Source organism: Onychostoma macrolepis, chromosome 07, assembly GCF_012432095.1.
Source record: "Onychostoma macrolepis isolate SWU-2019 chromosome 07, ASM1243209v1, whole genome shotgun sequence".
Taxonomy (NCBI): domain Eukaryota; kingdom Metazoa; phylum Chordata; class Actinopteri; order Cypriniformes; family Cyprinidae; genus Onychostoma; species Onychostoma macrolepis.
The window spans coordinates 45,043,639-45,068,124 of NC_081161.1; the positions used below are offsets into that span (position 1 = coordinate 45,043,639).

At 43.4% G+C, this 24,486-nt stretch overlaps 1 protein-coding gene and 1 long non-coding RNA gene across 2 annotated transcripts; both read right to left on the minus strand.

Annotated features, from left to right (window-relative positions):
* Positions 1 to 1,342: 1,342 nt before the first annotated feature.
* On the minus strand, positions 1,343 to 23,725 carry LOC131543293 (C-type mannose receptor 2-like). The gene is made up of 11 exons (XM_058780500.1): positions 23,341 to 23,725; positions 23,122 to 23,157; positions 22,709 to 23,048; positions 19,073 to 19,082; positions 15,531 to 15,861; positions 14,952 to 15,372; positions 8,423 to 9,564; positions 5,335 to 5,451; positions 2,551 to 2,586; positions 2,103 to 2,460; positions 1,343 to 1,682 (listed from the first exon to the last, which is right to left on the minus strand). Exons 2-6 carry the CDS (start codon positions 23,153 to 23,155, stop codon positions 15,011 to 15,013), a joined length of 1,077 nt encoding a protein of 358 aa, XP_058636483.1. The 5' UTR covers positions 23,156 to 23,157; positions 23,341 to 23,725; the 3' UTR covers positions 1,343 to 1,682; positions 2,103 to 2,460; positions 2,551 to 2,586; positions 5,335 to 5,451; positions 8,423 to 9,564; positions 14,952 to 15,010.
* LOC131543294 (uncharacterized) lies at positions 17,248 to 18,464 on the minus strand. Its single transcript, XR_009271870.1, has 3 exons — positions 18,271 to 18,464; positions 18,057 to 18,176; positions 17,248 to 17,845 (listed from the first exon to the last, which is right to left on the minus strand). It is a non-coding gene; the product is annotated as an uncharacterized LOC131543294 (long non-coding RNA).
* Positions 23,726 to 24,486: the final 761 nt, after the last annotated feature.

Below are 24,486 nucleotides of genomic sequence, written 5' to 3' on the forward strand. Positions count from 1 at the left end.
GTTTTGTTTTCTTACATGAAAGACCTGTGTATCCTTTCACTCTTAATATCTGCTGCAGATGAAGTTGAGTTTGTTGTATTGTAGTAAGTGAGACTCACGTCACCAAAGACGATGTGATTTTTGGGTCACACGTCACTCAAGGTGCGTTTATGAGTATATCAGATGACCAATTCCCACCTTGCTCAGTTAAGACCATCAGTCCAGGACGGTTAGTTTGGTAATATGGGAGTGTTTCCCACAAGCTGTTCAACAATTTGAGATTCACAAATTGGAGGGAATGGGTCAACTGATTTATCTGAGAGATATGGTGGTTTAGATAGCTAGTAGAGCCTCGGATCATCAACACAAAGACGACACAATTGTAATAAGATTAACAACATTTATTAACAATGGATATGCAAGAGTAAATACAACAACTAGTGAATATGCACATAGAAAACAGACAACTAAATATGAAGGAAGATACCAAATAAATAGTAGAAACTAATAAATGGAGTAAACACAAAATGGCAAAATGCAATGCTGTTGAGCTGAATGTAGCAATGGAAGCAGATTTCTATGGCAATGTTGCTTATGGCAACCACTTAATGGCTCTGGTGGAATTAACAATAAATAACTGCTTATTTATCTCTGAACAAATAATATAGCTATTATTCGTAATGCTGACCCAAAGTAAATTTGGTCTAAACAGGTTAGAGAAACATAGGCTGCAGGTATAAACTAAGCCAAGGTCTTTAGGAAAGAGGTTTGTTAAGTCTATAATTACGTTCCACAGGCGGGTGATCAGTCCGGCGATGGAGACGTCTTCCACTGGTGATGCAGACTGCATGCAGTGGGGAGGGAACAGAGTTGTGTTTCAGTTGCCGTCGATGCGCTGACCTGGAGGATGCTGAACTTCTGTTGTGCCGAGCAGGTCCTTAGAGCATGGACCAGGCAGCTGGGTCAGATGGGTCTTCACATGGTCCTTTGCAGTCTGGCTGCGTCGTTGAGGAGCCGTGTGTTTCAGGCAGTGTCTGCCACTGTGGAGGTCCTTTGAGGACTGGGCTGCGCTGCTTTCAGAGTGGCAAGAGTCAGACTGGGTCCTTCGCTACTGGGTCTTTTGCATCTGAGTCTCTGGCCGCTGAATGCAATATAGCAGGTTTACTCAAGAGCTGAGTTGAACCTTAGCTGTCTTGAAGTCTCTTTCCTCGTCAAGCCAGAAACTCAGAACGCTGTATCTGGTAGTGTCCTTTCCCTCGCAGGATTGGAGCTCAGAACAGTGTATCTGTTATTGCCTCCATCCACACAGGTTGGAAACACAGAACAGGGAGTGTCCATTGGATGGATTGTGTGTGTTTTGTGAGGATCTACTCACCTTCATGACACACAAAAAGATATTGATTGGTGCAAGAGATGTCATGCCATCTTCCCAGAGAGTCGTGTTTGATCACTGCACAGTTTTCATGAAATCCAACATTATTAGGTTCACCAGTGCTCCAGTATCTGAATGAGGAGTCACTCTGATCTGACCACTGCCACGAGTCTCTGAACAGACCGATCCAGATGAATTATTACATTTAATGATCTTCTTAACCTCTTGACTGTCATTCTGGCTTCTCACACTGACCAGATCAATGTGATTCTGTCTACAGTAACTCTGAGCGTCTCTCCAATTCATCCTCTGATCGACAAAGATGTGTTCACTTTAAGAAAAACAAATGAGAAAATATTGATGAATCAGTTTGTTCATTACTCTTACGCTGCTTTATGGTTTGAATATGAACAGGAGCAGCGGTGGATACATCAAGAACATGTCATTCAAAGACTTGAGCTGCTTTACAGCTTGTGACATACCAAATATTTACAATTTATTTGAGATTATTTTAACAATATAACGTCAAGTTTGCGAACATTTGTGATTTACAGGTTTGTGTTAAGATACTGAAAGTTGAAAACGTCAAGCTATATCACCTCTAATCATTGCTGTATGTTTATTATGAATATTATCAGATCTTTAACAACTGAATCCACATCAGTCTGTCTTTAGGTTATTTAATTGTAGGTTCCCAATGTGACAAATTACCCCATAGTGTGACAACAAAATTTTAAATATCTACACTTACTGTTGCAGATTATATGCTGGGTCTCAGTACATGCCAGATCATGCCATTGTCCATTCAGCATCACAACACAATCTCTGCCTTCTGGTTGTCCAGTATCCCAGTTCAGATCGAGCCCAGGTTCACCTGAAGACCACTACCATTTATTACGACCCGTCTTCTGCAGCCCAATCCAGACATATTGAAATCCTCCATAATTCACTCTTCTTCAGCTCGTTCAGCTCGTTCATGTCGTTCATGTTGTCAGCGGTGGCCAGATCTGTGTAATTCTCTCTGCAGTATCTCTGAGCTTCAGTCCAGGTCTTGTTCTCATTTATAAAGTGATACTGACACTGAACACATTCAGATACGGAGCAGAGAGCTGTGAAAGAGAGGCTTTGCTTTAATGCTTTTCAACTGGATCAAACCTAATGAAGCCATAAATCATAAATAAAACCACAAACACACTCACCAATGAGAAGAATGAAATATAGAGTTTGGTCCATTTCTGCAGAAGAAAAAGACTAACAAACTCAAATATGCTATGAATATTGATATATTGTATTGTAATATGCTCACATTTTCATCTTGGAATAAAACATGATCATGTAATTAAAAAAGCAGCATTTGCTATTATTAAAATAATATTAACATGTCTGAAGTCTAATTCTATTTAAAGAATAAACATGTGAGTTGTTCATACTTTAGAGGACGTGTGATTCTGTCCTGAGTCTGATGTTTCTGTCTGCAGCTTCAAACTGATTGATTATTGATTATATCTGTTCTCGTTCATCACATCACATCATTTGTTTATTACTCTAAAAACCCCTATTTCATATTCCCTTGCTTTATATTTGTGTATTTACCCACTTATTTCCCCTAATTTGCATATTGACATCTATGTCAATCAGTATCAGTCAAAATTAATATGGACCATAATTACTAAATTAAATGCATATGAACATTTATAATTTATATTTTAACTAAACAGCTGCTTTAAAGGGGTGGTTTACTGCGATTTCACTTTTTTCATTTTAAATAGTGTGTAATGTTGCTGTTGGTGCATGAACAGTATCTGCAAAGTCGCTGCGCTGAAAGTTCAACGTAAGCGGAGATATCGTCTTTTAAAAATCAGGAAGTTTAATGCCTACAAAAACGACTCATATGGGACTACAACGAGATACTTCCCGGGTTGCATACGTAATAAACCCATCAACCCCTCCCTCCGGAACATGCAAAAAAGGGGGCAAGGCCATGTTCTGCGGCTGTGTCGAAGAGGAAGAGTTATAGTGGAGAGTTGTAGCTATGCCGTCGAAACGGTGTTATTTTCACCCAGCTGTCAGGTCTTCTGTGTTCGGGCTTCTACGGACGCTGTAGTTCGTCAACAATGGTTAAAATTTATGTTTGATTATGTTCCTGACAATTACAATCCTAATTTAGCTCTCTGTGCTGCGCATTTTACGGAAGACAGCTTCCAGAATCTACACAAGTTCAATGCTGGATTCACACAGAAACTGTTACTAAAACATGGAACAGTTCCAACTTTAAAACCACAGGCAGCAGTTGTTGGGCCACAACCTGTAAGTAAGATTTCATAATTTTAAATGTATTTGCATGTATAATTTCAGACGTAATGTTTTAGTTTTATCAAGGACGTAAACAAATGCCAATGCTGGCTTCAGCAGCCAGTTAGTTAAATGATGTTTCGTGTGTCTATGACAAACGCGTACAAACATTTTGGACCCGAATTTGTAATTATGTCCTAATTTTGTAAATGTATTTTCCATGTATACTTTATGACGTGATTTTTCGATTTGCTCAAGAACGTAAACACAAGCCAACGCTGTTTGGTTATAGTAGCCAGTTAGTTCGATGCTATTTTGTGTGTATAAGACAAACGTGTACAAACTTCAAAAAATGATATGTAATCACAACAGCAAACTTCCATTCAGAAACGTTTATTAAGAGCCGTGCTTGCGGAAGTTCTGCTCGACTCTCTTCATTACTGCTTTCTGGGTCTGATTCTGGCTCAAACTGATACGGCAATATTGACACCATTATTTACATTTGACCGAAGCACATGCAGCTGTCGCCCGTGAAGGTGATGGGCGTGAAGTTTCCGGACAATGTGCAGTACGCAGTTTAGCCAATCACAACACACCGGCCCAACTAACCAATCTGAGCCCATTGCCTGTTTCTGAGGGAGTGGTTTCATAGAATCAGGAAGTCAACCGGTCGTTCAAATGACAGAGGAGAAAGCGGCTTACAATAAAGGTGAAATATATGAAAAATAAGGCGTTTTTTAACAAACGAAACACGAAGACGTTATATTGCACCACATAAACACAATCAAGCAAAGAAAAAAAGCAGTAAACCACCCCTTTAATATTACTGGTGTGCTGCATACTTGTTTTGCATCCCTGTTCAATTTCACATGCATGTTTGTGTTTATCGGAGCCACTTTTTAGCTGGTTCTGAAACAAACAACAAACAACAAGCTAATGAGCTGGGGTATGTTTCAAGAAACCTTAACACTACGTCTTTCTTAAGTTATACCTAATTAAGCTGTACCTTATCATTAATGTGTGTTTCCCAAAACGTTCTTAGTTAAGTATACCTTCAGTAAGTCATACGTTCTTAAGGTTGGTCTTGACCACTCTTAGCTATACCTTATTACTGTTGACAGTTCACAGTTCTTTACATCTCAGTCTATACGAATATAATTATGAACTTGTAACAGGTACACCATTAGAGTCTTCGTAGTGCACTAAGACAGTGGTTTTCAAACCTCTCCAGGAGGACCCCCTGCCCTGCACATTTTTTATGGCTGCGTTCAAAACTGCATACACAATGAGTAGATACTTAATAACAATAACTTCAATAACTTACTTTACGAGTGCTAAAAGAGTACGTTCTCTACAGCCAAATCTCATTAAATATGAATGCGATCCGCCATGTTGACGTTATTATGTGACCTATGACGTTATAACAAGTGCAACAACTTAAAAGATACGAGCAACACGTTTAATTCAGGTTTAAATCTGTAAATATTTTGATGTTTCTTGTTGAATTTAAGTCTCATTTCATCCCTCAGGCTTATAAATAATAAAAAAGAACAAAAAAAAAAAAAGAAAGAAATATGTTGAAGAAAATCCTGACCTAACTGATCAATCCTCAATTGGGAACAGTAACAAAGAACCAGGAAAAAAAAAAAAAATTAAAAATGATGTTGACGATCTTATTGTACAAGGCTTACAGCGGAACTGGAGCCGGAAGGTGAAGGAACAAGAGAAGATGGAACGGCGCAGACGGGTTCAGGAGAGAGCTGGAGCATCAGAAAATCATCTTCAAAATGAGAGCAATGGTGAGACTACTGAGGAAACAAGAATTGATGAATAAGAAAATAATGAAATTACTGAGAGAAATGACTGAATTGCATGGTTTTACTGTTGAATTACAAACATTGGCGAACGATTTGGGAACGTTGAAACTCCAGACTCCTGTTGCAAAAGTATAAATGTTAGTTGCTTTGTGCGTTTAACTGCTATATAGGTGCTCTGCTTACTCTGTAAAAACGGTTAGAGATAAAGGGATGCATTTTGCAACATACGTGCAGAATAGAACCTCTAGCTAACCGCTGCATAGTATTTTATCACACCTGTGTAGAGGTGTTAGATTGCGGTTTAGACATGCATGCGTATATCTCGTATGACTCGCTTACGCTTTTGAAAGGTGTTACAATTATTTTTATAGGTTAAAGGTAGAAATACACATGCTTGCTTTTTAGAAATGTTGCAATTCTTCCATTTGAACTTTTGACATTCCCTTATGCAAATTTACAAAAAAAAAGGAAGAATGCGGGGGAGGTTTTAATAAAATTAATGCAAATGATACGCAAGACTATATTAAATGCTTGTAGAAGATTTTATTAATCACCGACACTTCGTGGTGAAGACTACTCGCTGTTACTTTTGATATTTTGCTCATGAGTTGTTTTTTTTAACAATGGTGATTCGTTAAACTTTTAAAACAAGTCTCTGAGTGATTAATTTCTAGTAACTGGTTATCTGAACCTGAAGAACTCCTTTATCGAGCTCCAAGTAGTTCACACCCTGACTGAGTAAGCATGGAGCAAGATCTTGAAACTTCTGATAACATCTACCCAGGCAAGAGGCAATTGCAAATCTATTGATTATGAATTGATGATGAATTGTAAGGATCCACCCGCCAGTCCAATCATGAATATTAGAAGACTATACATGAATATAGAAGACAAAGGCCCACATAATGAGCCTTTCGGACAGGTATGTGACTGAGAGGGAAGAGTTACAAGAAAGAATGTGAGGATAAAATACATTTATATATTATTTGGTTTGTAGTTTATTTAGAATATATTCAACTATCACACAAAATAACTTCAGATTCACTTGCGAGTGCAGTTAAAGATTAATAAATTGTGTAATAATGTATTGTTCATTCATGTTAGTTAATAGATTAACTAATGTTAACAAATGACACCTGTTACGTCCCCTGACGTAATTGTGTATATTGGGAGATGGTCACATGTTTTCTCCTCCCTCTTTTTCTCTTTCTCTCTTTTTCTGCTAAGTAGCGGTCCAAACCATCTGCAGGTGATTTCAATTAGCGGCAGCATGGCTTCCCTGTTACGCAGTGTGCAAGAGGGATAAAGGAGCAGAGAGACACCGCTCAGGAGGAGTCCCTTATCCGCTATCCCAGAGACGCTGTTTTATTATCTGCTCCTGAGCAATCTGTGATATGTGAACCTAAGGTGTGGTTTCAACAACGTTAATGTTGAGATTGTGTGTGAATCTAGTATTGTGAAACCATGTAGGGAGTTGGGCGCCGATTTATTTGGGTTTAACCCCTTCTAAACTTTTCACCTGTTTTTCTTTAGTCAGGGAGAGAGGTAAGATTATGGTCTTATTTTGTTTTCGTTTGGCAGGGAAGTTATTTTGTTATAACCTTTAGAAAGACTTTTGTTTGTTATTTTGGCATTTGCTCTCTCCTGACGCTTTGGTTATTTAAGTGGATTAACTGCTTGATATTGTATATTTTCAATAGTTGTTCTTTTGGATTGTTAACTCCTTAATAAAATAATTAAGTATATTTTCGACAGTTGGTATTCTTTTGTGTTATGGTGTCAAGTAGAAGATTGGTGTGAACCTTGTTGTAAGTGCTACTGGTAAACGTGATAACAGCTGGGATAGAGGAAAAGGAGACTTCTCAACGTTCACTTATTTGATCACCGCTTTTAATTTTATTACTTCTGCTCTGAAACCCCTAGACTAGAGGGCGGAATGTAACACCTTATTGTAAAGTGTTACCATTAATATTTATTCATCATACCATTGAACTTGACAGTATTTTCTCTCTTGTTATTTCATAGGAGCTCCAAAGAAGACGGAGAAAGCCAGAGTCTTGTGCTCTGTGTTTATCGGTATCCTTATGTTAGTTGGGTGAAAAAAGAAAAACTCAAAAAGTTAAAAATAATTTGACTATTTTCCTCCTAAGGTTTCTATAGATATCACGATATCGATATTGTTAATTTTTTTGGCCACAATAACCATGATATATAAAAAAAGAAAAATCTAATATCGTGACAGCCGTACTCGTGGCTATACTATAGGTGTTTGCGGAAGTCGCAAGAAATGCACAAAAAGTAGCCAAAAAACATCAAAAGCAAAAAAAGAGCCTGACATATTAAAATTAGTCATTCTTATAAACAATTAAATAACAAAAAACTAACAGCAAACAAACAAACAAAAATAATTAAAAACTACCAAACTGCTGCTGCATGTCACCGTAACGCAGCGCCACCGGACATGCACGCTAACATGGCCTGGATGTACCCAACTAATCTAACATTACACAAACAACAAATCGTCATTTAACCAAAGATACATTGAATCCCACAAACGCACCCATTCTAAACTAATAATCCGGTCCCACTTAATATTAGGTGGCCTTAACTACTGTGTACTTACATTTAAATTAATCATTTGATACAATGCAATTGTGTACATGCATGTTTTTACATTGTAATTAAATTTAATTACAGATGTAACTACATATAGGTATTTTTAAAAATATAAGTACACCTTAACCCACCCTTAAACCTACCCACACCACCAAACCTGTCCCTAACCTTACCTGTATTCCACCTCAATAGCAGCAAAAGTGTTTTGCAATACAATAGGACCACATTAAGTACATTGTACTTATTTTTTGATGCAAGTACATAGTAGCTAAGGCCACCTAATATAAAGTGTGACCAATAATCCCTCTAATCTCAACCCTAAGGGTTTCAAAACAACTTCACTTACCAGAGGAGCATCACATCAACAGGTCAGAGCAACACAATGCTAATCAGAGACTGAGACCTCTCCTGCTCCTATAGGTACATAACATGATTACCACACAATGGGCCTCATTCATGAAACATTCATAAGTATAGGAGTAAATTCTGAGTAATTTGCAGTAAAACGGACTTTCCCAAAATCTCTCTTCCAGATTCACAAACGCTTCGTAAACTTCCGAAATTGATAGTTAAACATGCGTATGTTAATGAATTCCAATCATTAGTAAATAGGGCTCATGTGCACGCTCATTCTCAATTAGCATAATCCCAGCCTATGAATTACAACTGCGCAAATTGCGTGTCCAGGAATGCAGTGGAATATTCTGGTCTACATTCTCAGGTTTGGCTCCAGTATATTGCATAAATGCAAAAAAAGACTAATAGGCCATACGCCTAACAATCAATATTCAATTAACGGGTCAATACACGGGGCAATTGCCCCCTCAGATTTTTGAACCAAGTGGATTTTGAATGAATCTTCCAAAAGAGAAAAAAAATAGCTAATTAATATTTTCTATATTTAAAACAATCACACCAGCATGATTAAATCGTTCAGCGCATCATATAATTAGCTGCTAATTTCAAATCTGCATTCACTGGCTGGCGCTGAGCCAGATACAGACGCGTTTTTACAGCATTGTTTATTATAACCAATCATACGCGATTCTGTTGAGCTTATGAATGCAATGACCAATCAGAAGCGTTCAGATGAGTCATTGCTAAAATGTTGGCGTTTTCTTCACTCGCTCGCTGACTGAATAGCTGTTTTTTCGATCTCAATTTCCAAGATTTTCTCTATGCTAGAATGTATTTCTGACCAAAACAGATTTAAGACTGGACAAGACCAGAAAACATGTTACATTAACTTTCAATGTTAAATTCACATTATATTGTAACGGGCGGAAGAATCACACGACAGGATGAGTGCAATAAATGCCCCGAAGGGTGCGTTTTATTGAGTGAAATGAGTGGCGTGCCGTAGAATTCAGGTGCTGTGTCTTCGTGCTCCAGGATCAACTTCTTTTCAGTGCTCCGAGTGCGTTAGTGCCCAGTGTCCGGTGTCCGTGCGGTGCAGGTGCTTCGGGCTAGCCGGCTAAACGCTGCTCTCTGAGGAGAGAAGGAGAGAAAAGTGAGTGATGCTTCACTGGAGTCATGTCTCCCTCAAATGCGCCTCTTGGTGGCTTATATGTCTGCCTCGTAATGAGGTTCAGGTGTGGCCGGCCAGCCAGCGTTAATGGCGTGCAGGTGCTTCTCCTCCGTTTCCAGGGCGACGCTGATAAGGTCCCGGGACACGCGTCACACTCCCCTAAGCGTCGTCCTGTTCCTGTGGGCAAGAGGGAGACTGGGGGTGGGTGGGAGAGAAACCTGACAGACCTGCGAAAGCTGACCAGCTCATGAGCCCATCGGCGTTGGCGTTGGCCGTTCCCGCCCGGTGTTTCACGGCGAAGTGGAAGTCCTGGGCGCCAGGAACCAGCGGGTGACCCTTGCGTTGGTCTCCTTGGCCCTCGCCATCCACTGCAGGGGGCATGGTCTGTAAACAATGTAAACTTTCTACCGAGGAGGTAATACCTGAGCTCCAGGACTGCCCACTTGACGGCCAACGCCTTCTCTACAGCGGCGTAGCGTTGTTCCGTGGGGTCAGCTTCCGGCTGATGTAGAGCACCGGGTGTTCCTCACCGTCCTGAACCTGGGAGAGGACGGCTCCCAACCCGTGTCGGAGGCGTCCGTTTGCAGCAGGAAGGGGCAGTTGAAGTCCGGGGCTCGGAGCACCGGCTCGGCGGTGAGAGCCTCCTTCACCCTCTGAAATGCTTCGGCCTCGGCGGGTCCCCAGGAAACCTTCTCCGGTTGCCCCTTCCTGGTCAGGTCTGTCAGGGAGCGGCTAAGGAGGAGAAGTCAGGATAAAGCAACGATAGTAACCCGCCAATCCCAAAAGGCCCGTACCTGGGTTTTGGAGGTGGGCCGTGGGGCCGAGAGAATAGCTGCCACCTTGTTCTCCTGGGGTTTTATGAGTCCTCGGCCCACCCGGAACCCCAGGTACTTTGCTTCGTCGAGGGCCAGGTGACATTTTCGGGGATTGGCGGTCAGCCCGGCCCTGCGCAGCTCCACGAGCACCCTCCGCAGCCGCTCTAGGTGGTCCTCCCAGGTCTCCGAATGGATGACGACATCATCCAGGTAGGCCGCGGCGTAGGGCTGGTGGGGCCTCAGCAGGATGTCCATGAGTCGCTGGAAGGTGGCGGGAGCCCCGTGCAGGCCAAAGGGGAGAACCCGATATTGCCAGTGCCCACTGGGGTGGAGAAGGCGGTCTTGACCCGCATCCTCGGACAGGGGCACCTGCCAATAGCCCTTCGTGAGGTCCAGAGTGGATATATATCGGGCTCTCCCCAGCCGATCCAACAGCTCGTCTACCCGCGGCATGGGGTATCCATCGAATTCGGAGACCTCGTTCAAGCGGCGGAAGTCATTGCAAAAGCGGAGGGTGCCATCCGGTTTTGGGACCATGACGATGGGGCTGGACCATGGGCTGCGAGGGCTCGACACCCCAACTTCAACATCTCCTGCACTTCCTCTTCGATGGCGTGTCGCCGGGCCTCTGGCACTCGGTAGGGCCGCTGCCGAACGATGGTTCCTGGTGGCGTCCGGACGTCATGGTGGATGACATGGGTCCGCCCGGGGAGTGGGGAGAACACATCGGGGAACTGACCGACCAGGTGTTGCAACTCGTTCTTTTGGGCAGCCGAGAGGTGGGGGTTGACATCTACAACCACGGGAGAGGAGGTGGCCAGGGCGGCGAACTGGGTCCTGGTCCCGACCCACCGTTTCAGGAGATTTATGTGGTAGATCTGCTCCTCCTTCCGTCGTCCGGGTTGGCGTACTTTGTAGGTGACGGGCCCCACCTTCTCCGTCACCGTACGGCCCCTGCCACTTTGCTAGGAATTTGCAGGCGCGGTTGGGACTAGGACCAGGGCGAGGTCTCCAGGTTGGAACTCCCGTGGTTGGGCTGCCCGGTCATAGTGGCGTTGTTGGGCCTGTTGCGCGTGAGGTGCTCCCGAGCGATGGGCATAACTCTGTCGACCCTTTCCCTCATTTCCCGGACGTGTTCGATAGTGGACCGATGGGCGGCGGCTGTTGCTCCCAGGCCTCTTTGGCGGCGTCGAGTAATCCAGCGGGGCTGGCGTCCAAACAGGAGCTCAAAGGGAGTGAAGCCGGTGGATGCTTGGGGCACCTCCCGGATCCCGAACAGGACATACGGGAGCATCCGGTCCCAGTCGCGTTTGTCCTCCGCGGCCACTCGGCGGAGCATCCGCTTCAGGGTCTGGTTGAACGTTCCACCAGCCCATCGGTCTGCGGGTGATACGGAGGTGCGGAGCTGTTTGACCTGTAGGAGGCGACAGAGGTCTGCCATGGTCCGGGACATGAACGGCGTACCTTGGTCGGTCAGTATCTCCGCTGGGATGCCGACCCGACTACACAGCAGGAACAACTCCTGGGCGATGGCCTTTGACGTGGCTTTCCGCAGGGGGATGGCTTCAGGGTAGCGGGTGGCATAATCCACGATGACCAGGATGTGTTCGTGACCCCGGGCGGACTTCGGCAGCGGGCCCACCAGATCCATGCCTATCCGCTCGAAGGGTACCTCGATGATGGGTAAAGGAATCAACGGGCTGGGGGGAGGGGTGCTGGGTGAGGTCCGCTGGCATGTGGGGCAGGCGCGGCAGAATCGCTTCACCTCCGCATCCAAGCCGGGCCAGTGGAAGCGGTCGCGGATCCTTTGGATGGTGTTATGGGCTCCTAGATGGCCGGCCATTGGATGGGAGTGCGCAAGCTCCATCACCGTTTCCGTCTTGGTCCGGGGTACAACCAGCAGCTGTTTCTCCTCCCCCCTTCGCGGAGCGACACAGTAGAGCAGGCCATTTTGGACGATGAAGTGGGGGACCGGGTGTGGTGGGGGTTGGACATCCTTCCCTTCGGTCACCCTCACTTGAGTCCAGCAGTGTTTCAGCCGATCGTCCCCGAGTTGTTCCTTGGCGAAGGTCCCGCCTCCTCTAACCTGTTGAAACAGATCAAAGAAGAGGTTAGCAGACTGGGAGGGGGACTCACCGTCTCGAGGACTGTCCGAGGCCAGCAGGACGGGGCGTCGTCGGGGACGTCGGCTGTGCCTCCGGGTTCGGCGGCTCCCGGCGGGGCTGGCGGGTTGGGCGGCCATGGTGAGCAGGCGGTCAAAGCCTGGCCAGTTTCTCCCCAGGAGGACTGGGACGGGAAGGTCCTTCATCAGGCCCACTTCTACGGGCCAAGCACCTGGGCGGCGGCAATGGTGACGCTGGCCTTGCGGGACTTGGCGCATGTCGCCGTGGACGCAGGTGATCGGGAGGACGGCCCTGGATCCTGGCCGTGGGGAAACCACCGACGACTGGACCAGGCTGACCGCACTGCCGGAGTCCAGGAGGGCCCGATAGGGACGCCCATTGACCTCCACGTCTACCTTCGGGGCTGCAAGGGGGGGCTCTTGATGCAGTATACAACCCGCCAGCCATGCCCGGCGTGGTGTGGTGGGAGGCTCTGTGGGCATCGGTTCATCCTGGGGCACGGGAGCCGCCGGCCTGCCTACTGGCCTGAAGGTACCCTCCGGCGAGCGTCGCTCCTGGGGCACCCTTCGGGGAATCGGTGGCGCCGCTCCCCAGCCTCGCGATGCTGGGCCGCCTCCGCCAGTTCAATGGCGTCCACCAACTCTCCCACGGTGAGCGGGTTCCGCATGCCGGCGGCCTGACGGATGGGGCGCGGAAGCGCCCGAAGCAAACGGTCCACGACTACCCGATCAGCCACTTGGGCGGCGCTGGGGTCTCCTGCCAACAGCCAATGGCGCGCGAGACGAGACAGATCGGCAGCTTGGGCGCGGGCTGGCAACCGGCTGGAATATTCCCATTCGTGCACCAGCTGGGCGGCCGCGATGGGGGAGAGTCCTACCCGGGACAAGATTTCCTTTTTGAGATCTTCATACGAATCCCTCAGCTCCGGTGGCATCGCGAAGTAGGCTCGTTGGGGCTCGCCGGTCAACAGCGGCGCCAGCGCGCGCGCCCACTCGTCCCGCGACCAGCCTTCTTGACTCGCGGTGGTCTCGAACATGAGCAGGAAACTCTCCACGTCGTCGTGGGCCGTCATCTTCGGTATTAACGCTGGCGCTCGGGCGCGGGGGTCGGGCAGCGGAACCCGCTGGGCGGAGGCGGTCCGAGGGCGGCAATTTCGCTCTACCTCTCCCTGACGGGCAGCCATATGCTCCACGATCTGCTGTTGGCGAATGCTCACTTCTGTCAGATGCTTCAGCAGCTCTTCCATGGCTGGGGAGTCGACGCCACCTGAATGTGAATCCACAAAGAAAAGAGAGAGGGGTGCGTTATCGGCGGGGGAAAAAAAAGTGCTTGTCGGTGATTCTTCCACGTGTTATGCCCGCATTCTCCACCAGTGTAACGGGCGGAAGAATCACACGACAGGATGAGTGCAATAAATGCCCGAAGGGTGCGTTTTATTGAGTGAAATGAGTGGCGTGCCGTGAATTCAGGTGCTGTGTCTTCGTGCTCCAGGATCAACTTCTTTTCAGTGCTCCGAGTGCGTTGGTGCCCAGTGTCCGGTGTCCGTGCGGTGCAGGTGCTTGGCTGGCCGGCTAAACGCTGCTCTCTGAGGAGAGAAGGAGAGAAAAGTGAGTGATGCTTCACTGGAGTCATGTCTCCCTCAAATGCGCCTCTTGGTGGCTTATATGTCTGCCTCGTAATGAGGTTCAGGTGTGGCCGGCCAGCCCGCGTTAATGGCGTGCAGGTGCTTCTCCTCCGTTTCCAGGGCGACGCTGATAAGGTCCCGGGACACGCGTCACAATATATAAAGTCAGTCGTATAAAAAAAATGTTATGGCATGACACCCATAAACAGACAGGTTTTTATGCATAGTTAATAGATTACATTATTAGGTTACTTTGATCATAATCTATAAAGGTGAGAATCAAGATATTTCATGATATAGTTAGTTAATGCGTTTGGGAATGTTTAGAATATAAAGGAAAAATAAAAATAAAACAAAAGTGCTGTTGCCTGCTGTGTGTCACATGACGACCCCCCAAACTCGTGCCCCCTCAAAAATAATGAGTGCATGACGCCCCTAAGTGCAGATTATATCTAATGAGGAGTACAAAGATTTGCAGGTTTCAAACTCAAAGCCTCATGAAACAGTTCAAAACCAGCGATCTCCTTCAGGTACAACTGCCTGCTGAAGTTGAAAGTATTATATATAAAATGTCCAACCCGATCTCATGAAAGTGCGTATAAATAGTACGCCAAATAAAAAAGAAAAGTCGTGGTATTGATACGCAACAATGGACTTTGGCGTGTCTATGGGGGGGGGCCCTAATATTTATTCGCATTTTCATGAGACCGGGCTCAACTGTATTACTTTATAAACTATGTGATGAATGAAAAGTTAAAAGAAGTTAACACACAAGTATTTGTTACCTTACATGAAAGGCCTCCTTTAAAATGTATTTAAATGTATTAAATGTTCCTTTTCTCTCTTAATATCTGCTGCAGATGAAGTTGAGTTTGTGGTGTTCAGGACGGCTGATCCAGCGCTGATCTCCTCCAGACTGAACTGCTCCAGATCTCACTGCGTCTTCACAGTCCTCCTCTGATGTGCCGTTCCCTGGAGCCCAGTTCTGATAGCACACAGTCTCTCCACTCACCCAGAACCAGATGCCCAAAATACGAGAGTAACGTAAACCCATCCACACCTCCGCAGTAGACGCCCGTTTAACCACGTTCATCACACGACGCTGAATCTCTTCTGAATGAACCGAGACCAGATCCACATGATTCTGTCTGCAGTATCTCAGAGCTTCAGACCACGTCAGACTCTCTCTGATCACAATCAGTTTATCTGGAAACCAAACAAACACAAGCAGAAACTAGAGAGAGACTGATCAAACACAACATGCAGAACAAACTCTGTGGATGAATTTGTCATGTCAGACATGTAGAAGCAACTTTAAGAGATCTGGAGGTGATGGATTGTGTGTTTTGTGAGGATCTGCTCACCTAATATATTATAAGGATATTGAGCAGTGCAAGAGACATCATGCCATCCTCCCCGAGTGATCGGTTCCATCACTGTACAGTCTTCAACACCTTCATAATCATCAGGTTCACCAGTGCTCCAGTATCTGAATGAGGAGTCACTCTGATCTGACCACTGCCATGAGTCTCTGAACAGACCGATCCAGACTTGTGGTCCAGATAACACTTGATCACTAATGGCCTTCTGAACCTGTAGACTCTCATTCTGGTTCCTCACACTGACCAGATCAGTGTTATTCTGTCTGCAGTAACTCTGAGCGTCTCTCCAGTTCATCATCTGATTGACAAAGTCCTGTGTTCACTTTGTAAAAACAAAAAAACAAGAAACACACAGAAAAGATTTATGAGTCAATTTGTTCATTATTCTTACACAGCTTTACAGTTTGCATGTGAACAGGAGCAACAGTGGAATATTAAATATTAACAGTTCAGAATCATTTAAAAAAAAAAGTAACACTAAGTAACATTTGTGAACAGTGATGATTTTAAACACTTATCCAATATGTTGCCTTACACATCTCTACAGAAATCTCGATTCAGACAAAAAGCAACATGAGAAAAATGTCCAACAGACACTGCAGCTAAATACTGACCACACACTTGAAGATTTTGAGCCCAATTTTGAGCTTGATTTGCACCCCCAAGTGATCGTGAATATCAAACATGTTCAGGCTGTTGATCAGGCTGCTTCTGAAGTGACTCCTGCGCTAGCCAATGACTGCGTTTACATGCGCACGAATATTGCGATTATTTCCAATAATCAGAGTAAGGACTTAATCGCATTATGATGTTTACATGTAAAGAGCAAAGCTCTTACTCCCGTTTACATGCAATTTCCATTATTCGTATTATTCGCTAAGAATTGTGGTTAATTTTTTACTGCCATTATTCACATACCCCACTGGACAGCACAAATGATGGACTCAGAAAGAGCAGTGTTGGTCGCTGTTTTAATTTATTTACGTCTAATGCATAATGATTTTGTATGGCTGTATTCCACGCTTTTTCGGCGCCATAGAAATGTGATGGAATTCGTTTGCCTACCCAGATAGCAAAATTTGTCTGGCCCACCTCTGGGCCACAACCTTGCTTCACTTCTGGCCCAGTTCTGGCTGGGTCCCCGGCCCAAAACTGGCACACACACTGAAAACCGACTCAAACAATTTCCTCTGGCCCAGATGTGGCCCACAACCTGTAAAATGACTCCTATTTATTGACGTGGCCCAGATCTGGCCCGCATACTGTAGAGTGACTTCTATTATTTTATGTGGCCCAGGTCTGGCCCAGACACTTTAAGCCAGATCTGGCTGAGACTCGGCTTGGTCCCCGGGCCGAATGTGGCCCAGAAACTGCTAAATGTAATTCAGCAGTAAAACACAAATACAACCATTTAAAAACATTAAAAAGGCTTTAATTATAAAATTACCAAATACTTTAAATATACATGAACAAATGCACTACAGTATAAACATTCACACTTTTTAAACCACAAAGTAACAAGTAAATTATATTTACTGCATATATATATATATATATATATATATATATATAAAAATGAAGAGTTCATTTGCAGAAACAGATAACTTCGTTTTAACAATTTTAAAAAATCATGTTTTTTCATTGTGCATTCCAATTAATCTCAATCAAACTGCATGCAGGTTATTTTGATTAGGTAAAGAATAACTAATAAATACTAGCTAACTAACACAATAAAACAAAACAAAAAACAAAATTTTATCCGTTATCCGTTTTTGCAAATAAACTTCATATATAAAACATTGTGTGTCATAATTCAGTTCAGTTCTTATCAAATGGTGTCAGTGCAGTCAAGTCAATAATATTGCTGAATATTAGGTGTCTTCAACCAAGCAAGACAAAAGGCAACAGTGACAAGGAACCCAAACCCAAACAAGACCCGGCTCAGTCAGGAAACAGTCTCCTCTGGCCAAACGAATGAACGTGGTGTGATTATTCCAGGCTGCATCACAAGTCAGATTGTGGATTGATATCATTCAGAATATTTCGTCCAACTTCTTCTGCATGAGGAAACATCACGTCAGCAGGTGAAGCTGGTAAAAGGGTCTGTGCAGAGGGCTTGTCTGGTTCTCGTAGTCTTTGCTGAGGATCTGTGCTGAGGCCATCAGTGAGGTCTTCACAGGGATCTGTCATCTAGCTGACATGGTCTCCGCTGACAGTCAGGGATGTGTTGTGGTCGCTCCTGGGTGCAGGTCCACCGTCTGGTCTGGATACCGACTGGATCAGCTGATTATTGTAACCTAGGGATAAGGGTGAGACAGTATATAAGCAACTAATATAAGCAATGATGTCATTCTTCTTACAAATTAACATGTACATTAGATATTATAGGAAGTGTTGCTGCTTACCCTAATTGGTGCAGCATAAAAATCCTTTAAGAGATTTGAATTATAGAAATGTGATAGTGTGTCATGTGTATGGAATGTTAAAGAGATGGTCTTTTAAACTCACAGAGTGTGTCTGCCTCCTGAAGTCCACCCTTTTGATCTGCCAGCTAGAGCCACCTCTTCATAGTCCCCTTGACCTCCATTTCAGCAGCATTAGCTTGAAAGTTTTTTTCCAAATTGCAGCCTTGAAATATGTACAAATATATATTGTAAGGTAATTATTTAATCTTAAGCATTACAGCTTTTACAATCATTAGGACGAGAGCCAGAATTCGCACCTTATATGTTTGATGAATGTTCATGCAGCAGCTCAGAATTTCTGTAAAAAAATAAAATAAATAAATGTCAGATTACATATATATAGTGTTCAGATTAAACTTTTAAATTTGTTTGCTCATAATAATCCCCACCACAGTAAAATAAGTATGATTTTAATCACATCACACGGCATATCTATGCTTCAGAAGTTTTCATTCACTCTAAAACTGAACCTGCTGAAGTGCAGCAGACAGATTAGGCCTCCATTCAAGAACAAAAGATGATGCACTTACATTTTACGGCTTTCTCTTACGTATCTATAGTGTTTTCTCTGTCAGAGCTGCCCACACGGCAGTGTTACCACAAAATAAATATTATTATTAAATTCAGATTGCACATATTGAATTATCTTAGCAGGTGTAATGCTACTATAGCGTGCTCAGTTTGACTTACAAACAAATGACTCATTTGAATGGTTCAGTGAATCGAATCAGACAGAGTCACTCGTATAGATGTTTATGGCTCCAGCAGCGCGGTCCGACTCCTTTGATTCAATAGCAATCACTCGTTGAAAAAGATGAATCGAATGAATTCTAGCAAACAAAATGGAATTTAACTCATTAAAATTTAATTACCTTACATTATCGTGCACTGGATACAGCTCATCGGTTTTTCATATTAAAAAAATTACATATTGTTTTCCTAAAGAGACCGCGCCTGACAGTTAGGCCTAACGTTACTCATCAACACTCAATATATCCGGACCGAATGATTTTTCTGACGCTATTATCATCGCAAACCTAACAGAAACCATCTAAAAACTATACTCCTCCTGGCATTTAAACATCAAACAACACTAGATCGATCATTAAATAACTTAATTTACCTTTTTGCAGCTGAAGTATTCCTCTTGAGAACTGTGTCCGCCGAAATCTCCTCAGGATTAACCGCCAAATCTCTCTCTCAGGCGGATCTTCATTCTAGCAGCGGCCGCCGGAGACAAAACCAGCTCGGGCCGAAGGTAGAGACACACAACTACACCGAGTGTGGACCTGCCGCGTACAACAGCTTTCAGCCGAGATCGGCCCAGAGAGAAAAGCCGTCTGTCAACCAGAAGTGTTTTGTAGAGTCGGCGCGGCTCTGGCCCATTATCTTCTCACCGACGTCGTGACTGAGCCGACAGTGCCGCATTTCAGCCAGAATCGGCCCGAGTGTGCTTGCTATGTGGGTATACGCTGCCGTCGCGTTCTGCTCGCCCTTTCTGGATGAGGTAAGGAACAGAGACTGCTGGCAGCTTGTTGTGTTTTCCTCAGAATGCGATGCTTTCTTCCCCTCCATCGTTTCTAATCTCCTTATTATTACAGGTGCGTGTCACGTTATTCATGTCCTGGCGCATGCGCACTTTGGTCAGAGCGGCAATACTGCGATTAAGGTGTTTACATGCCTGTGTATTTCGATTAAAATCGGCGTACGCCACCTATGTTAATACGATTATGCTTGCTGCGATTATGAGCTTAATCGTATTATTTAGATCGAAGTATTGCGTTTACATGAGGTAAAGATTAATCGCAATATCGCCAAAATCTCATCATAATCGCATTAAGAGGGTGCATGTAAACGCACTCAATCTTGCACGCTACTCTGCTGTGCGGTCAAAAACTGTGTGCTTCACCATTACCAACACACACACACACCCATAATGTTAAACGTCCATTAAAACTGTCATTAAATCTGTGGTCTCCACATTTGAAAATCATCTAGTGTTCCAGGCCTTAGTTAACTAATAATTAGAAACATTGGTAACACTTTATTGTGATGGTCCCTTTTGAATATTCTGTTGACAATAATGCTGCACCTACATGTCAACTAACTCTGAGTATTAGTAGACTGTCTGCTTCATATCCTTCTTTATTGCGATGGTCTCCAAACAGACATTCTACTGACTAAAAGTAACTTTGCAAATGCATGTCAACTTATTCTAGCCCTAACACACTAATGAGAGTTAGGAGATGTAGGTTCAATGTTACTTAGTCAACAGAATTAGTTAAAGGGACCATCAAAATAAAGTGAAACCGAAACAGTTACTTGAACTGTAGACTAGTAATTTAGAAATGAATGCAGTTGCAGTGTTCATCTTTATGCTCAGTTGTTTTATGCTTTAATAGATTTTATTCTACAGAAGTTAATGTATGTAAAAAGTCAGAAATTAAATCTACATTACATTTACAATTATTCATTTAGCAGACACTTTTATCCAAAGTGACTTACAATTGAGGAAGATGAGTTACAGGTTTGTTTTGTGATAATGAAGGGTGAAAATATAAAATGGTATCACCTGTATTATATGTAAGCAATAAGGTACTCGAGGCCGTGCTGTATCGTGAATAAATCACGGCTGAAGGGCGTTGTTAGGCACGACGCGAAGCGGAGGCAGCTGTGTTTTATTCACGATATTACTGAATTTATTAGTTTTCTGTTTCAGGTGATTCTGTGTGTCCATCAGTTTACACTGTAATGACGCTTGCAAACTCGCGCTGTTCCGCGAATCCAACCTGATCTCACAGAATTCCGTGTAATGTTCACGGACTTAATTAACCCCGAATCTGTGGAGGCATCACTGAATCGCTGAAAATTCCGTGATGGGCTCACAGAAGGCATCAGCCGTGGTCCACGCACGGATTCACTGGTTCAACACCAGCGCTGCATCGGACCACGTAAAAAGAGTGACTCCGATGCAGTTATACTTTCACTGGAGTACCTGACCGCACCCCTACCCTAAACCTACCCGGTTCTGAACAATGATGATGACGATAAATTATCGCGTCGGCATATTGAAAGTGTTGAACCAGTGGATCCGTGCGTGGTTCACGGCTGATGCCTGTCACTGACTTACATTGGTATCACTTCTGTGAGCCCATCACGGAATTTTTTCTGTGAGCCCATCACGGAATTTTCGGCGATTCCGTGATGCCACCACAGATTCGGAGGTTAATTAAGTCCTTGAACATTACACGAATTCAGCTCAAGCTGAGAGATAAGCAGATGTATGTGTGAGAAAATATCATATATGGTGTTTAAAAAATAAATGACAGCGGATAAGAGCTCCGTTTTTATTTAAGCTCCATTAGACGAGAGGCAGGTTCGGAACATTCTCTTGCTGTTTACTGTTGCTGTCAGGAACTATTTTTTAAGCAGAAGGACAGCATTTAACGAACTTGCTTCAAAAAGTAACATTTCAATACATACATTTTGGGTTTTAATATTTTCTATTGTGTGGTAATAGTTTAATAAAAGCAATAAGGTACTCGAGGCCGTGCTGTATCGTGAATAAATCACGGCTGAAGGGCGTTGTTAGGCACGACGCGAAGCGAGGCAGCTGTGTTTTATTCACGATATTACTGAATTTATTAGTTTTCTGTTTCAGGTGATTCTGTGTGTCCATCAGTTTACACTGTAATGACGCTTGCAAACTCGCGCTGTTCCGCGAATCCAACCTGATCTCACAGAATTCCGTGTAATGTTCACGGACTTAATTAACCCCGAATCTGTGGAGGCATCACGGAATCGCTGAAAATTCCGTGATGGGCTCACAGAAGGCACCAGCCGTGGTCCACGCACGGATTCACTGGTTCAACACCAGCGCTGCATCGGACCACGTAAAAAGAGTGACTCCGATGCAGTTATACTTTCACTGGAGTACCTGACCGCACCCCTACCCTAAACCTACCCGGTTCTGAACAATGATGATGACGATAAATTATCGCGTCGGCATATTGAAAGTGTTGAACCAGTGGATCCGTGCGTGGTTCACGGCTGATGCCTGTCACTGACTTACATTGGTATCACTTCTGTGAGCCCATCACGGAATTTTTTCTGTGAGCCCATCACGGAATTTTCGGCGATTCCGTGATGCCACCACAGATTCGGAGGTTAATTAAGTCCTTGAACATTACACGGAATTCAGCTCAAGCTGAGAGATAAGCAGATGTATGTGTGAGAAAATATCATATATGGTGTTTAAAAAATAAATGACAGCGGATAAGAGCTCCGTTTTTATTTAAGCTCCATTAGACGAGAGGCAGGTTCGGAACATTCTCTTGCTGTTTACTGTTGCTGTCAGGAACTATTTTTTAGCAGAAGGACAGCATTTAACGAACTTGCTTCAAAAAAGTAACATTTCAATACATACATTTTGGGTTTTAATATTTTCTATTGTGTGGTAATAGTTTAATAAAAGCAATAAGGTAATGGAGGCCTTGCTGTATCGTGAATAAATCACGGCCGAAAGGCGTTGTTAGGCACGCGAGCACGGCCTCTCGTACCTTATTGCTTACACACACACACACATACATATCTTTATTTAGTTTTTATTCATTCATTTTTTTTCTATGACTCTTTAACTGCAGGTTCCCACTGTGAAATATTACCCAGGGTTGATGTAATTTTAAATAGCTGCACTCACTGTTGTTGCAGATGAAATGTCTGTTATCACTACATGCCAAATCATGCCATTCTCTATTCAGCATCATCGCACAATAACTGCCTTCTGGTTGTCCAGGTCCCCAGTTCAGATAGAGCACAGGTTCACCTGAAGACCACTGCCATTCATCACGACCCGTCTTCTGCAGCCCAATCCAGACACGTCCATCATTCACACTCTTGTTCAGCTCGTTCATGTTGTCAGCGGTGGCCAGATCTGTGTAATTCTCTCTGCAGTATCTCTGAGCTTCAGTCCAGGTCGTCTTCTCATTTATAAAGTGATACTGACGCTGGACACATTCAGATACGGAGCAGAGAGCTGTGAAAGAGAGGCTTTGCTTTAATGCTTTTCAGTACAGGGTCAAACCATAAATGAAACCACAAACACTCACCAATGAGAAGAATTAAATATAGCTTTTGACCCATTTCTGAGAAAGAAACACATTGGAAGCATCAAATATTAAAGATTGCCAGATTCATTTTGAAGTAAAATATGACAGTTTCAGTTAGTATCTTAACAGCTGAATTAATGCAATAAACATTATCATTTAGACAATGTTAAAATGCAAAAGGTCCATTCCAGTTAAAGAATGAACATGTGAGTTTCTTACTTTAAAGGTTGTGTGTTTCTGTCCGGAGTCTGATGTTTCTGTCTGCAGCTTCAAATTACTGTATGTGATTATTATATCTGCTTTCATCCGTCATTCCGCATCACATCATTTGTTTACTACTCTAAAAACCCCTATTTAACATTTTACTTCCTCTATATTTGTGTATTTATCAGCTTCTTCCCCCTTATTTGCACATTGACATCTCTCAGTCAGTATCAGTAACAGTATGAGTATCAGTTATGAGCATGGACCGTAATCAAAAAAGTGTGTATATATTAACATTCACAACTAAATAGCTGCTATTATATTTTTCATAGGCCACTTTTATATTTGGTACTGAAATAGAGAACCCACTAATGATCTGATTGATGATGATTGAGTTAACTGGTGAAGACAGGTGATACTGGTTACTGAGAGCCTTTAGAAACCCTCCGTTTGAGGAGCTTCAGTCAAGAAGAAATGTGTGAGATGAAGGATTGAGAGAGAGAGAGAGAGAGAGAGAGAGAGAGAGAGAGAGAGAGAGAGAGAGAGAGAGAGAGAGAGAGAGAGAGAGAGAGAGAGAGAGAGAGAGAGAGAGAGAGAGAGAGAGAGAGAGAGAGAGAGAGAGAGAGAGAGAGAGAGAGACTTTGACTTTAAACAAATCTTTAATTACACTTTTCCTTAAAATTTACATATAAACAAAATTACATATAATTACATAATAAACAACCCCAAAGCTTAAAACCAGGCAAAAAAAAAAAAAACTCAAACATAAATTTGCAAAAAACCATCAGTATCAATTTCACACAGACACTTGTTCACCCCCCAAGTATAATTAAATGTCTCAATATCTTTAACCAGTTGATAATAAGCATATTCCACCTTTAACCTTGATTTTATTAAACCCTTTAAAATTGATACTTCATTAGTTGACCCCATGCCATTTAATTTATCTTTACGTGAAAGCCAGATTGCCATTTTTGCCTGCCCAAACAAAAAGTTAAGCATCACATGGTTTTGCTTTTTGTTTTTGTTATACTTAGGACCATAAATAAAAAGTACAGGTGAAAAATTCTCTCCTAAAATCCTACACCATTCTTCTAATTGAAATAGCAAAGCTTCAAGCCTACCACAGTAAAGAAATAAATGAAAAACAGTTTCTATTTG

Excerpts from the sequence above, each read along its gene's own strand:
- LOC131543293 (XM_058780500.1), bottom strand. The coding sequence starts at position 23,155 with ATGGGTCAAAAGCTATATTTAATTCTTCTCATTG. Across the intron at positions 23,049-23,121 it reads ATATTTAATTCTTCTCATTG|CTCTCTGCTCCGTATCTGAA; the intron begins GTGAGTGTTTGT and ends TCTCTTTCACAG. Across the intron at positions 15,373-15,530 it reads ATATCCTTATAATATATTAG|ATAAACTGATTGTGATCAGA; the intron begins GTGAGCAGATCC and ends TTTGGTTTCCAG.